At 43.5% G+C, this 14,498-nt stretch overlaps 1 protein-coding gene across 3 annotated transcripts in view; it reads left to right on the forward strand.

Moving 5' to 3' along the window:
- The window catches only part of LOC129696117 (probable phospholipid-transporting ATPase IM), a 199,420-nt gene that overhangs the window by 115,981 nt on the left and 68,941 nt on the right, over positions 1-14,498 (forward strand). For all 3 annotated transcript variants that reach the window (XM_055633597.1, XM_055633586.1, XM_055633606.1), the window contains 2 exons: positions 1,967-2,010; positions 6,966-7,131. In XM_055633597.1, the coding sequence (XP_055489572.1) occupies positions 1,967-2,010; positions 6,966-7,131 (210 nt within the window). The remainder of the gene's footprint in view (positions 1-1,966; positions 2,011-6,965; positions 7,132-14,498) is intronic.

Genomic DNA, 14,498 nt, shown 5'->3' on the forward strand with positions numbered 1-14,498 from the left:
GCTGGGCTTGTACACTCTGGAATTTAGAAGAATGAGGGGATCTTATTGAAACATATAAGATTGTTAAGGGTTTGGACACGCTAGAGCCAGGAAACATATTCCTGATGTTGGGGGACTCCAGAACCAGGGGCCACAGTTTAAGAATAAGGGGTAAGCCATTTAGAATGGAGATGAGGAAACACTTTTTCACACAGAGAGTTGTGAGTGTGGAATTCTCTACCTCAGAGGGCAGTGGAGGCCGGTTCTCTGGATGCTTTCAGGAGAGAGCTAGACAGAGCTCGTCAAGATAATGGAGTCAGGGGGGTATGGGGAATGGTGTATTGATTGTGAATTATCATATTGAATGGTGATGCTGGCTCGAAGGGCTGAATGGCCTACTCCTGCACCTATTGTCTATTGACTATTGCCTGAGCAGATATATCTGAGGGCATTGTGGGGAACCAGAAGAAATTGCCGGAGCCTTGTTTGAAATTTACGAGTCTTTAAATACAGGAGTGGTGCCGGAAGACTGGAGGATGGCAAATGTTGTGCCTCTATTCAAGAAGGGGAAATGCTAGGCCGGTCAGGTTAACATCAGTAGTTGGAAAGTTTCAGGGTATTCTGAAGGATAGGATATTATGCATTTGGATGGACAAGGGCTGATTAGGGATAGTCAGCATGGTCATGTCTCACAAATCTGATTGAGTTTTTTGAAGATGTGACCAGAATCATGGACCATAGGACATAGGTTTAAGGTGAAGGGGAAAAGATTTAATAGGAATCTGAGGGATAGCTTTTTCAAACAAATTGGTGGGTGTATGGAACAAGCTGCCAGAGGAGGTAGTTGAGGCTGGGACTATCCCAACGTTTAAGAAACAGTTGGACAGGAACATGGATAGGACAGGTTTGGTGGGATGTGGATCAAACGCAGGCAGGTGGGACTAGTGTAGCTGGTGTGGGCACGTTGAGCTGAAGGGTCTGTTTCCACTCTATTGGCATTTTCAGTCACATACCATTTTTCCAAGCACTTCACTATTTTTTTTCACTTAAGCAGCATTTTGGAAGGCCTCTCAGAAATCAAACAAGTTTGATCAGCCTCGATAAGAGTAATTTATTTGGTCTTGTACAAAGGGAGCATTCCCTTTTGCTCATCCTATTTAATCCAATTGTAATGTGAATGCAGTCAGTCATTTGAAACAAACAAGGTATTCGGTATAAGCAATAAGGTAAATATAATTAAACTTTTGTCTTGGGGTTTGACTTTTCAGACAGAACAGGGATAACATAATTATTTTACTATTCTCTTTTGTATTAATGATCATTAGGAAAATAACTTACATGACCTTTTTAGGCTCGATCCTAATAGACGTGATAAAATAAAAGAATTATAATGATGTGTTATAAAAGTTTTCGTTATACTTTTTAATTTTGGATTCCATCGTTTGCCATGAAAGTAAGCATGCAGGTACAGCAGGCAGTGAAGAAAGCAAATGGCATGTTGGTCTTCATAGCGAGAGGATTTGAGTATAGGAGCGAGGAAGTCCTACTGTTGTACAGGGCCCTGGCGTGACCACACCTGGAGTATTGTGTGCAATTTTGGTTTCCTAATTTGAGGAAGGACATTCTTGCTATTGAGGGAGGGCAGCGTGTTAATAAGCGTTATTAGCTCATTCAATTAAGGAATAATTTCAGATGATTCCTGAAACATCTTCAGCAGTATTAACTTAGGTACACCTCTGTGGTATTTACCAGATAATGATCAAGGCAAATGAAGCTAATTTGGGCGCTAATGCCTCAGCGATTTAAGTTACCAACATGCTAGAATCATTCTGGTCTGGAGAAACTGCAGAACGCTCTTTTGGAAATATATGTATGAAATAACTAGTTAATGATATTGAAATCAATATTACTTTCTAACTATTCTAAAATATTAGAATAGATTTTCCTTGTATCAAGCTAAAACATATCTTGTTTTATGTATTAACAGGTAACGTGTATGATTTAAATGGACATAGGACAGATGTCACTGCTGTAAGATATTCTTTCCTTGTTCAGAATTATAGTATACCATATAACATTGAATAAAAATAAGTATATAACAGATAAATCATCTTTCAATTAATCATCTGTGATTGTGTGATATATTTGGCTGCTAGATTCTTGTACTCCACAGTGGCACAGTTAGTAAAAGCCACTAACTCACAATGTAACAGATTTAGTGTTAGGTCCTGAGCTTGTGTATTTTCTGCGTGGATTTAGCACATTCTCATTGTGACCACCTAAATTTCCTCTTGGTGATCTGGTTTCCTCCTACATCCCAAAATCGTGGGTTGATAGATTAATTGGCCACTTTAAATTGCCCATAATGTGTAGGTGAGTGGTGTAATATAAAGAGATTAAAAATGGGATTAATGCAGGATTAGTGAAATGGTGGTTGTTGTGCATTTTGCGGGCCAGAGGCCCACTTTCAGTGCTGTATCTGTCTACGACTAAATTATGATCAAGGTATTATCACATGGTAATGCCATTTCTGTTGTTGTGACTATAGCAGTACCAGATTCAATATTCGGTTAACCATCTCATTGCAATGTCAAAAGGAATTCTGAGAAATTTTTAAGATCAGCATTTTATTTTCATTTTATAGACTTTTTTTGTTACATTGATCAGAGACCAGATGAGCATTGAAGTATGTAAAATTTCTAGGCAAATCATTGGGATCCAGACTTTCTTCCAATAATTTAAAATTAAAACAATTGCTAAGGCTGGGTATCTGAAATAAAAACAAAATTTAGGATACTTTTAGTAAATTAGGCAGTATCTTCTGAAAGAAAACCAGAAATAACATTTCAGGTCAAGTCCTGTAACCTGAAAGATGAACAAATGTATTTGTTAGATAAACCTGAAAAAATTAGATAAATCAGTAAACGGGTCCTTTTCAGAATGGCAGGCAGTGACTAGTAGGGTACCGCAAGGCTCAGTGCTGGGACCCCAGTTATTTACAATATATATTAATGATCTGGATGAGGGAATTGAAAGCAACAGCTCCAAGTTTGCGGATGACACGAAGCTGGGGGGCAGTGTTAGCTGTGAGGAGGATGCTAGGAGGCTGCAAGGTGACTTGGAAAGGTTGGGTGAGTGGGCAAATGCATGGCAGATGCAGTAAAATGTGGATAAATGTGAGGTTATCCATTTTGATGGCAAAAACAGGAAAGTAGACTATTATCTGAATGGTGGCCGATTAGGAAAAGGGGAGATGAAACGAGACCTGGGTGTCATGGTATACCAGTCATTGAAAGTAGGCATGCAGGTGCAGCAGGCAGTGAAGAAAGCGAATGGTATGTTAGCATTCATAGCAAAAGGATTTGAGTATAAGAGCAGGGAGCTTCTTCTGCAGTTGTACAGGGTCTTGGTGAGACCACACCTGGAGTATTGCGTACAGTTTTGGTCTCCTAATCTGAGGAAAGACATTCTTGCCATAGATGGAGTACAGAGAAAGTTCACCAGACTGATTCCTGGGATGGCAGGACTTTCATATGAAGAAAGACTGGACAGACTCGGCTTGTACTCGCTAGAATTTAGAAGATTGAGGGGGGATATTATAGAAACTTACAAAATTCTTAAGGGGTTGGACAGGCTAGATGCAGGAAGATTGTTCCCGATGTTGGGGAAGTCCAGAACAAGGAGTCACAGTTTAAGGATAAGGGGGAAGTCTTTTAGGACCGAGATGAGAAAAACATTTTTCACACAGAGAGTTGTGAATCTGTGGAATTCTCTGCCACAGAAGGTAGTTGAGGCCAGTTCATTGGCTATATATAAGAGGGAGTTAGATGGGGCCCTTGTGGCTAAAGGGATCAGGGGGTACGGAGAGAAGGCAGGTATAGGATACTGTTGGATGATCACCCATGATCATATTGAATGGCGGTGCAGGCTCGAAGGGCCGAATGGCCTACTCCTGCACCTATTTTCTATGTTTCTATGAATGGTAAAATTCAGCTAAGTGAATCAGACTTACACTCCACAATGAGCTGTATATCTAGCCGAACTGTCCCAGTACATTAACTAACTCCTTCTGTTCAATGTGGAAAATTGCCCAATTATTTCCTGTTCATAAAAAAAGGAAGGTAAATCCAGTGTAGTTAATTACTACCTAATCAATATTCCCTTAATTTTCAACATAGCAATGGAAGTAGTAGGAGCATCAATTCTGCTCAGCCATTCAATCATGGCTGATCTATCTATCCCTCCTAACCCATTCTCCTGCCTTCTCCCCTATAACCCCTGACATTCATGCTAATCAAGAATCTATCTATCATCAAGGTGTCAAGAGCTTTTAAGGTGGCACTTACTGATTTCCAGTTGAAGTTTTGGACCACTCAACTGTGTACTTCACTAAACATGGACGAAACATGAGCTGACATCAAGGCAGTATTTTACTGGGTATGACATAAAGGAATACCTGCAGGGTTGGTAGAGGCAGGTACAATCACGGCAGTTAAAAACATTTGGACAGATAAGGGGATAGGAAAGCAATAAAGGGATATGGGTCAAATGCAGGAAAATGAGATGAGCGAAGATAGGCATCCTGGTTGGATGGTCAAGTCACAATGAAGGGGCTGTTTCCATACTGTTAAATTATGACTATGACTGGCAAGTAAAAATACTCAGTAACTTGAAAAACAAAATATTAACTTTTTAGAGAATTATTTTTTATGAATTGAAATATATCAAAAATGCATTTAAAACTCAAATAAATTCCAATCCATAAAAAAAAGAAAAGAAAATTACTCAACAGCAATTTCCTCCATTTGGGGCACTGGATTGCTACAAGTGCTTGGCTTAGACAGGTACATGGATAGGAAAAGTTTAGAAGAATATGGACCAAATGCAAGCTGGTGGGACTAGTGTTGATGGGGCATCTTGGTCAATATGGGCCTGTTTCCATGCTGTATGGACTATGATCCTGACTGGGTTAACTTGATATGTCCAGGGAAACCTTCAAAGTTTGTATTTCTTTGCTGGATTCACTGAGAAGTCCAATGAGAAACCAAGTTGGCTCCTTTTGAAAAAATTAGTCAAAAACAGGAAGGCTGCATGGGACAGGTATAGGCAGCTGGGATCAAGTGCATCCCTGGAGGAGTTTCAGGAACAAGAGATACAAGATACAAGATACATTTAATTGTCATTTGGACCCCTTGAGGTCCAAACGAAATGCCGTTTCTGCAGCCATACATTACAAACACATAGACCCAAGACACAACATAATTTACATAAGCATCCATCACATCACTGTGATGGAAGGCCAAATAAACTTATCTCTCCACTGCACTCCCCCCCCCCCCCCCCCCTCCCCCATGTCAGAGTCAAAGTCAAAGCCCCCGGCTGGCCATGGCGATTGTCCCGCGGCCATTAAAGCCACGCCGGGTGATGCAAGGTCGCACACCGGGTCCCGGTGCTAGAGCCCCCGGCGTGCGCTCGCAGAGTCCCGCGGCCATTCCAAGCCGCGCGGGCCAGTGATGTCAGGCCCCGCTCCAGGAGCTCTTCAACCCCGCAACTCGGGCGGGGGAAGTCGCCGTTTCAGGAGCCCTGAAAAGCGGTCTCCCTCCAGGGACCCGTGGGCTCCCGGTGCCACCATCCACAGACCTGCCGTTGAAGCCTCCGACTCTCCGGTCGGGCCGAAGCAGCAGCAGCAGCAGCGCTCCTCCACCGCTCCACCCGCTCCGGACTCGGCCAGCCCCGCGACGGCGACGGTGAGTCGAAGAGTCCCCGGTCTCTTCCTGTTGGAGGCCGCTCCTCATTGCGGCCCCAACGACAACGGAAACCCGACGAAAAAAGGTCGGGTCTCCCGTGCAGGGAGAGATTTAAAAGGTTTCCCACCCCCACCCCCCCACACACACACCCCAACAAAAAATAACAAAAACTACATAAAAACACAGACAGAAAATAATAAAACGCGGACAGACTGCAGAGGCCGCTGCTGACGAGAGTCGCGCCGCCCACCGGAAGGAGTTAACTAAACTAAGGAGTAAACTAAAAAAGGAAATCAGAAGGGTAAACAGGAGTCAGGAGATAGTTCTGGAAGGTAGCTTTAAGGACAATCCCAAAAGACCTTATAAATACATAAGGAGGAAAAGGGTAACTAGAGAGAGAGTGGGACCTCTCAGGAATCAAAGTGGTCACCTCTGTGTGGAGCCTCAGGAGATGCGCAAGGTCCTAAATGAGTATTTCCCGAGGAGAAAGACAGTAGGATGTAGGAAATTAGAGCAATCACTGGAAGTGTCTTGAGAGTAGTCAGGGTTACTGTCGAAGAAGTACTGAAAGTATTGTCGTGTTTGAAGGTAGACAAATTTCCAGGGCCTGATCTGATAGATCGAAGGACATTGTGGGAAACCAGAGAGGAAATTGCGGGAGCCCTGGTTGAAATTTAAGAGTCATCCTTAAATACAGGAGAGGTGGTGAACCTGTACCACATCCCAGGTATTGAACCATACAAATCTAAGACAAGTTCAGGTGCAATAATTTTCAGAGGTATTCACAGCAATAAGGACAGGAATGATTAATTTTAACTCCACCAAAATAGTTTGGTTGAATTTGATGGAAAAGTTATATTGTTATAATATTTTTAAATTTGACTATAATATGCCTGTAAAATGTCAACATGTAGGTTTAAGGAAATGGCACAACCAATCGTGAACATAGGAGAGTAACTTAAACATATAGATGAGGGTCACAGGTTTAGACTATTTCACTCTATGTATTTAATCCTAGTCATTCATGTTTCCAAAACCTCAAGGGAATGAAGGCAAGTGAGTTAACTGATACTGCAACAGTTTTTTTAAACAGAATCTTATCACAATGTCAAACTGGTTGCTTCATACAAGCAAGTATTTCCCTTGTTGTCCACAAAGTTATTGTTTCACTTGACTACACATGCAGTAATGAATATGTATTTTGAAAATACTAACAGGTCATTTTTTTCATCTCCACAGCAAACAGAGAAAGTGGACTTTTCATTTAATTCCATGGCAGATCTGAAATTTGTGTTCTATGACCACAGTCTTGTTGAAGCTGTTAAAATTGGTGATCCTAAAGTCCATGAATTCCTTCGTTTGCTGTCGTTATGCCACACAGTGATGCCCGAGGAAAAGATGAAGGGTAAGAAATATTGTCATTCATGAGGAAGAGGAGGTTTACTAATAAGGATAATATATTCATTTGCATATGCCACATAATTGAGAGAAAGTGTAAGGAGTTGAGGGAATGCATTGTGGCAAGAGATGATGAATATTAAGTTGGAGCCGCGTGTTACTGTGCCTATCTGTACCAAATGCCCAAGACTCACATGACTTACACAAGCACATTAGGAAGAGCCCCAAAATAGACAGACATGTTTCCCACTGTAACCCACCATATTAAGAACACATTACGGTGTGTTTAACAATTTCTATCTTTAAGGATCTTTATTTTCTTTTTAAAAAGATAATTATTAAAATACTTTGCCTTCTCTTATCAGTACTCAAAGCACCATTGTTTTCCTATGTAAATAAAGAGCAGTATTCCACTGTATAGAGGGTTTAAAAAAAAGCTGCAATTGAGCACAATATGCAGGAAGTCAAAGAAGGAAAAAGAAAATAGCAACAGGACCGAGAAAGGTGAAGAAAGAATGTGAACAAAAAGTAAAGAAAATAAATAAAACAAACTAGAGCATGTTGGGACGGAGGTGTTAATGCAAAGAGTATTACAAATTAGATTGAAAAGTTGCAGTTGCTGATTGCCGGATGGTAGTTTTCATAGAGAATTGGCTTAAATATGAATAGGAATGCAAACTAAACAATTGTGGCTACAAAGTATTTAGAGAAAGAAAACAGGGCAAGTGGTGTTGCTGGTTATTGCTCAGGAATAATCGTATTGTTATTCCTGAGCATTTAAAATTTTAATTTGATTAGATTTATTTTAATTTATTTGATTAAGAGTTAAGAAACTAATGTTTGTTTGGGATTTAAAAAAGTGAGTCTTTACCTGTAAATTCTTATTTTGTCAGGAACAGTAAAACTGGTTCTAGCCTTGTTCTAGGCTTTTTAACAGAGGCTAAAAAAATATTTAACAAAGGTAGATTATAAAATCAAGCAGTGTGAGCAATTAAAGGAAGAGCTATTAACCAAAAAATGATGTTGTTCACTCACTATTTTTGGCCAGATCACTCATGTCATAGCGGCATAGAATGGTTGCAGCACAGAAGGAGGCCATTCAGCTCATTGTGTTAAGCCCCTGTCCCACTTTCACAACCTAATTGGCGACCTCTGCCGAGTTTGCCCTTGACTCACATTCGCAGCATGGTCGCCACGAGGTCGTAGGAGGTCTTCGTAACTCTTCCTCATGCTCGTGAGTGGTCTCCGCGTACTCGTGGCCTCAAGTAGGTTGCGGCGTTTTTTCCAGCCTGATAAAAAATGTCCACGAGTAAAAAAAAAGGTTGGCATGGAAAAAATGGATACTTTTTACTCGCAGGTAGGTTGTAGGTAGGTCGTAGTAGGTCGTGATGGTAGTCGTATTAGTCGTGGGTAGTCGTCGGTAGTCGTAGGTCGGTAACTGGCCCAAGAAAAAAATGCAACGTGACATCATTTTATCATGTGATCATTTTCCACTCGTAGCTAGTCATAGTTGGTCTTAGGTGTGGAAGACTGAGGTCGAGGGGGTTTGTAGGAGGTCGTAGACATAATCGTAGGAGGTCGTAGACATAGTCGTAGGAGGTCGTAGACATGGTCGTAGGAGGTCTTTTACAACGGTGAGTCAACACGACCTCGACATTTTTTTCAACTCGTCTAGGGTCTTCTAAACTCGTAGATTAGGTCGTCCAAGTGGGACAGGCCCTTTAGTATGGCGTATAATGCATGTTTGAGTTGCTGAACAGGCATTCAAGCAACCCGTCAGTGTGCAGAAGGTTAATTAATATTTGTCAACAAAGTGTTTAAGTTACTGAACCAGGCCATGATGACATGTTCTCAGATTAGTGTGCAGCAATGTGCCTGAAGTGCACTAAATGATGAGGGAAATTGAGGCTCTGGTCAGGAAAAAGGAGGCATGGAACAAGTGTGAACTGAGGAGCATACTAAAGAAGGAAATAAGGAGGCAAAAAGGGGGCGGGAGATAGCTCCGGCAGATAATATTAAGAGAAATTCAAATAAATGTGATGTACATTAAGGTAAAGAGGGTAACTAAAGAGAGAATCTGGCCCCTTGGATGCCAAAGCAGTCATGTCTGTGTGGAGATGGGCAAGATCCTCAATGAAAATTGTTTTTACCATGGAAAAGGACATCAGTATTATGGTCCAATTGCTGCTGTACTTCTCAAAGTGTATGGAGATAGATAAATCTCCCGGGCATGATCAAATATATCCAAGGACTCCGTGGGAAGCTGGAGAATAAATTGCAGGCATCCTGGCTGAGATATGTGAATCATCAATAGAGACTGGTGAGGTGCCAGAAGACTGCAGGGTGGCTAATGCTGTACTTCTATTTAGGAGGGGTTACAAGGAAACGCATGGGAACTATGGACCAGGGAGCCTAACATCTGTGGTAGGCAGATTACTGGAGAGGATTCTGAGGGAAAAGATATATATGCATTTGGATAGGCAGGTGCTAATTGGGCAAAGTCAGCATGTTTCTGCACATAGCAGATCAGGTCTTATGAATCTGATTGAGTTTTTTGAAGAGATATGCAAAATAGTTGATGAGGGCAAAGCCATAGAAGTTGTCTATAGGAATGGGAATACTTTATTGCCACAGGTGGCTAGGCAAAGTGGGATTCTTTGCTTGCATACACAATGTATTCAAATAGCGGCCACCTACGGCGCTGACAAAGTTGCAAAGCACGCCGGCTCCCCCTTTTGTGCCCCAGCCCCTCCCCCAGCAGTACCTCCACGCCAGGACCCATTGTCCCATGCCACCCCCACCCCCTTCCCCTTATTGTCCATTGTTCTCCCCCCACCTCCCCGCTCACAGCAGTTCCCCCATGCTCGGTCCTCCATTGTTCTTCCCATCCCCTCCTCATGGCGGTTCCTCAACGCTCTCATCGACTGTGGGTCAACCCATGAGGCATCGCCGTCGCCATGAGGCTACACCATCGCCGAGGCCCGATCATCGCGAGGCCTCGCCACCGTCGACGACCCACTTCACGCCTCCGTGGTGCCGACCCGGGTCCCAACCGTGGGCTCCATCGGCCGCTTCGCCCAACCCGGGCTTCTACCCACAAGGTCCCGGCTGGGCCCCGACCCAGGCTTCTACGCGGCAATCCGGGAGGCATCGAGACCGCGGCGTCCCGATAAAGGTCTCCGGCTACATTCCCAGTCCTTATTGACTTCAACAAGGAATTTGATTAGGTTCCGCTTGGTAGGCTACTCTGAAAGGTTAGATCGCAAAGGATCCAGGGAGAGCTACCCCACTGGATAGTGAAGTGATATCACAGAAAGAAGCAGAGGGTGATGGTGGAAGGTTGTTTTTCAGACTATGCCACGGACTAATGGTTTGTCTCAAGGAATGCTGCTAGGTTTTTATCAACGATTTGGATCAGAATGTAGAAGGCATGATTAGTATGTTTGAAGATGACATTAAAGTGGGAGTTACTGTAGATATTGAAGGTGGTTGTCAAAAACTACAACAAGATCAGTTGGGCAAGAGGACTGAGGAATGTTTAATAGAGTTTAATGCAGATAAACCAGATGCATGGCAGATGAAGTTTAATGTGGATAAATGTGAGGTTATCCACTTTGGTAGCAAAAACAGGAAGGCAGATTACTATCCAAATGGCGTCAAGTTTGGAAAAGGGGAAGTACAATGGGATCCAGGGGTCCTTGTTCATCAGTCTATGAAAGTAAGCATGCAGGTCCAGCAGGCAGTGAAGAAACCGAATGGCATGTTGGCTTTTATAACGTGGAGTCGAGTATCAAAGAGGTCCTTCTGCAGTTGTATAGGGCCCTTGTGAGTATTGTGTGCAGGCCCACCTGGAGTATTGTGTGCAGTTTTGGTCCCCTAATGTGAGGAAGGACATTCTTGCTATTGAGGAAGTGCAGCGTAGGTTTACAAGGTTAATTCCCGGGATGGCGGGACTGTCATATGCTGAGAGAAAGGAGCGGCTGGGCTTGTACACTTTGGAGTTTACAAGGATGAGAGGGAATCATATTGAAACATATAGGATTGTTAAGGGTTTGGACATGGTAGAGGCAGGAAACATGTTCCCGATGTTGTGGGAGTCCAGAACCAGGGGCCACAGTTTAAGAATAAGGGGTAAGCATTTAGAACGGAGACGAGGAAACAGTTTTTCTCACAGAGAATTGTGAGTCTGTGGAATTCTTTGCCTCAGTGGGCGGTGGAGGCCGGTTCTCTGGATACTTTCAAGAGATAGCTAGATAGGGCTCTTAAAGATAGCGGAATCAGGGGATATGGGGAGAAGGCAGGAACGGGGTACTGATTGGGGATGATCAGCCATGATCACATTGAATGGCGGTGCTGGCTCGAACGGTCGAATGGCCTACTCCTGCACCTTTTGTCTATTGTCTACAAAGGTTTAACGTTTTGGGAAGTTGTAGATTGATTACTCCACACTAACCAAATGTAGTGCTTTATTGGTAGAAGCGCCGCCTACTATACGGTTTATATTATCAGAATTTAGCTCATGCTGGCAGTCGAATAGTCGCTACACAAGCTATTACAACATGCTGAATTGTACTGTAAGTGATCTTTAATAAAACTATGTTGTACCATATTGTGCGAATGACTGGGTCAAGAAGTGGTTGTCTCCACTCCGCGTTTAAATATATCGGGTTTTATTTTGTCCACCTAGTTTGTTTTGTATACTCGTTATCGCTACCATGGCTAGCTCGCTTCGCCGTCCAGATCCTCTGATCTTTGACTCGGACATCACTGAACGTTGGCGCATCTTTGAGAGCGACTACAACCATTACATTTGTGCTGCTTATCGCAACGCTGCACATAACGTGCATGCCTCTATACTACTTAATGTTGCTGGCCCTGAAGCAATGAAGCGCTCAGAGCATTTTAACTACGCGCCTGCTGTTATGGATCACAACAACCAGGTTGCGGTGCCTGCTGAAACTATGGATGACCCTGCAGTCCTGCTCACTAAGTTCAGACAGCTATGCGACCTTCCGGTGGGCGGCGCGACTCACGTCGCAGCGGCCTCTGCAGTCCGTCTGTCTTTTTGTTATTTTTTGTCCCGTTTTAATGTAGTTTTTATTTTTTTGATGGGGTATGTGTGTGCGTGTGTGTGTGGGGGGCGGGGGGTGGGGGGGGAAACTTTAAATTTTTCAACGGCTTCAACGGCTGCGGGACTTTGCCAGCGCCCGCCCGGGGCTCCGACAACAAGACCCGGAGCGCGGCCTAGCATCACCCGGCGCGGCGTTAATGGCCGCGGGACAATTGTTATCGCCCGCCGGGGGCTCTGACTTTGACTCTGACATCGGGGGGAGAGGGAAGTCCAGGGGAGAGATATGTTTTTTTTTTGCCTTCCATCACAGCGAGGTGGAGATGCGCTGTGATGGATGTCTGTGTGAATTGTGTTGTGTCTTGGGTATTTTTTTTCTTGTATGTATGACTGCAGAAACAACATTTCACTTGAGCCTCTATGAGGTTCAAGTGACAAATAAATTGTATTGTATTGTATTGTATTGTATTGTATTGTATTCAAACCAACTCCATAATTGAACATACTAAGTTTTTTGCTCGCTTCCAACAGCAAGGAGAACCTATTGATAACTTCCTCAGTGATTTAAAACATATGGCTGTATCCTGTCTTTTCGGAGATTTGTGTGAAGATCTCATTCATGACAAACTGGTAGAAGGTTTACTCAGTGACAAGGTACGAGACAAATTGTTTCACGACACTGAATTGATCTTGGACCGAGCTGAACCTGCTTGCAGAATCGCTGAACTTACAGCTTCCTACACAAAGTCTTTGGGCTCTGGGCCACGATCCCCATTCAATGTCAATGCTACCAGCACCTCCTATCGTAACCGGCGTTCAGAACCCACCCCACCCTGGCAGCCTCAGAGATCTATCGAATGGTGCTCTAACTGTGATGGCTCCCATGCTCCAGGTTGCGAATTCTGTGCTGCTTACGGTAAAATTTGCCACTACTGTAAGAAATGTATCCACTTCATGAAATGTTGTTGTTCTCGCATGGCTCGTTCATTCCCAAGACACAATGTACACCTGTTAAAACATGGACCTACCGATAACGAATTTCAAGAGCTGGAAGCGCCATCCCCTGATCTCCTCTCTATGAACCAAGATAACAGTCCAGACATCCACTCCCTATTTGCTTCCACTAACTAGCAACTTGACCCTGAAGTCTCTCCTCGTTAACAGCAACATTGCGCTTGCAAAGATTGACATGGTGCTAAATGTAATGTCATGTCCTTATCTGAATTTAAACAAATTCGTAATACTGAACATATTGAAAACACCAAGGCCATGTTACGAGCCTATGGGGGAGAGGTACTGCTTCCACTTAGGGAAACTGAACTGAATTGCCACGTGAAGTCACAAGCTCACAAACTGAAGTTTTTCATTGTTCGAGGGATTCTGCAACTCTGCTTGGCATCAACGCATGCCAGGATCTAGACCTGATTATATTTGGGCTTGCTGTCCATCAAATCTCTTCCACTGAGGGCTCCACTCTGCAGATACTTTCACAATACAAAGAACTATTTGATGACAAGCTTGGAAAGCTGCCCATCAAGTACAATATCGCCACTGATCCAAATGTGGTCCGAGCATTTCGTTGCATTTCGTTGTCTAATTCATTTCGTTGTCTCTGTACTGTACACTGACATGACAATTAAAATTGAATCTGAATCTGAATCTGACTGAGCACCATACGGCATTCCACATGCGATGCGTGACAGAGTATACAATGGATGGTGTTCCTGGGTGTCATTGCTACAGTTAGTGACCCGTCCGAATGGGTTTCCACCATGGTGGTTGCAACAAAGAAAAACAAGGAAGAAATCCGAATCTGCATCAACCCCAGAGACCTAAACACAGTGACCAAACGCCTACACTACCTGATGCGAACAGTAGAGGAAGTTGCTGCTCAGATAGGCAGTGCATCTGTGTTCTCTGTTCTGGATGTCACAAGTTTGTTTTGCAGATCTCGCTGGACCCTGACTCGTCCAATCTCACCATGTTCGGCACCCCCTTTGGCCGCTACAAATTCCTGAGAATGCCCTTCGACATTAACTCTGCTAGCAAGGTTTTCCAGCGCACAATGGAACAATTATTTGCAGGGTATCCATGCGCCATCATTGTCAATGACATTCTCGTTGCTGGACACGACACGGCTGAACATGATGCCTATCTAAAAAAAGTACTAGACCATGCCAAAGACATCCATCTCAAGCTCAACCCTCTAAAATGCAGATTTCGTCACAGAAGTCAACTATGTCGACCATGTTTTCACCAGTAATGGTCTCAGACCGGACCCGTCCAAGACCACCACCATCAACGAG

The sequence above is a fragment of the Leucoraja erinacea genome, chromosome 1 (genome assembly GCF_028641065.1).
Source record: "Leucoraja erinacea ecotype New England chromosome 1, Leri_hhj_1, whole genome shotgun sequence".
Lineage (NCBI taxonomy): Eukaryota > Metazoa > Chordata > Chondrichthyes > Rajiformes > Rajidae > Leucoraja > Leucoraja erinaceus.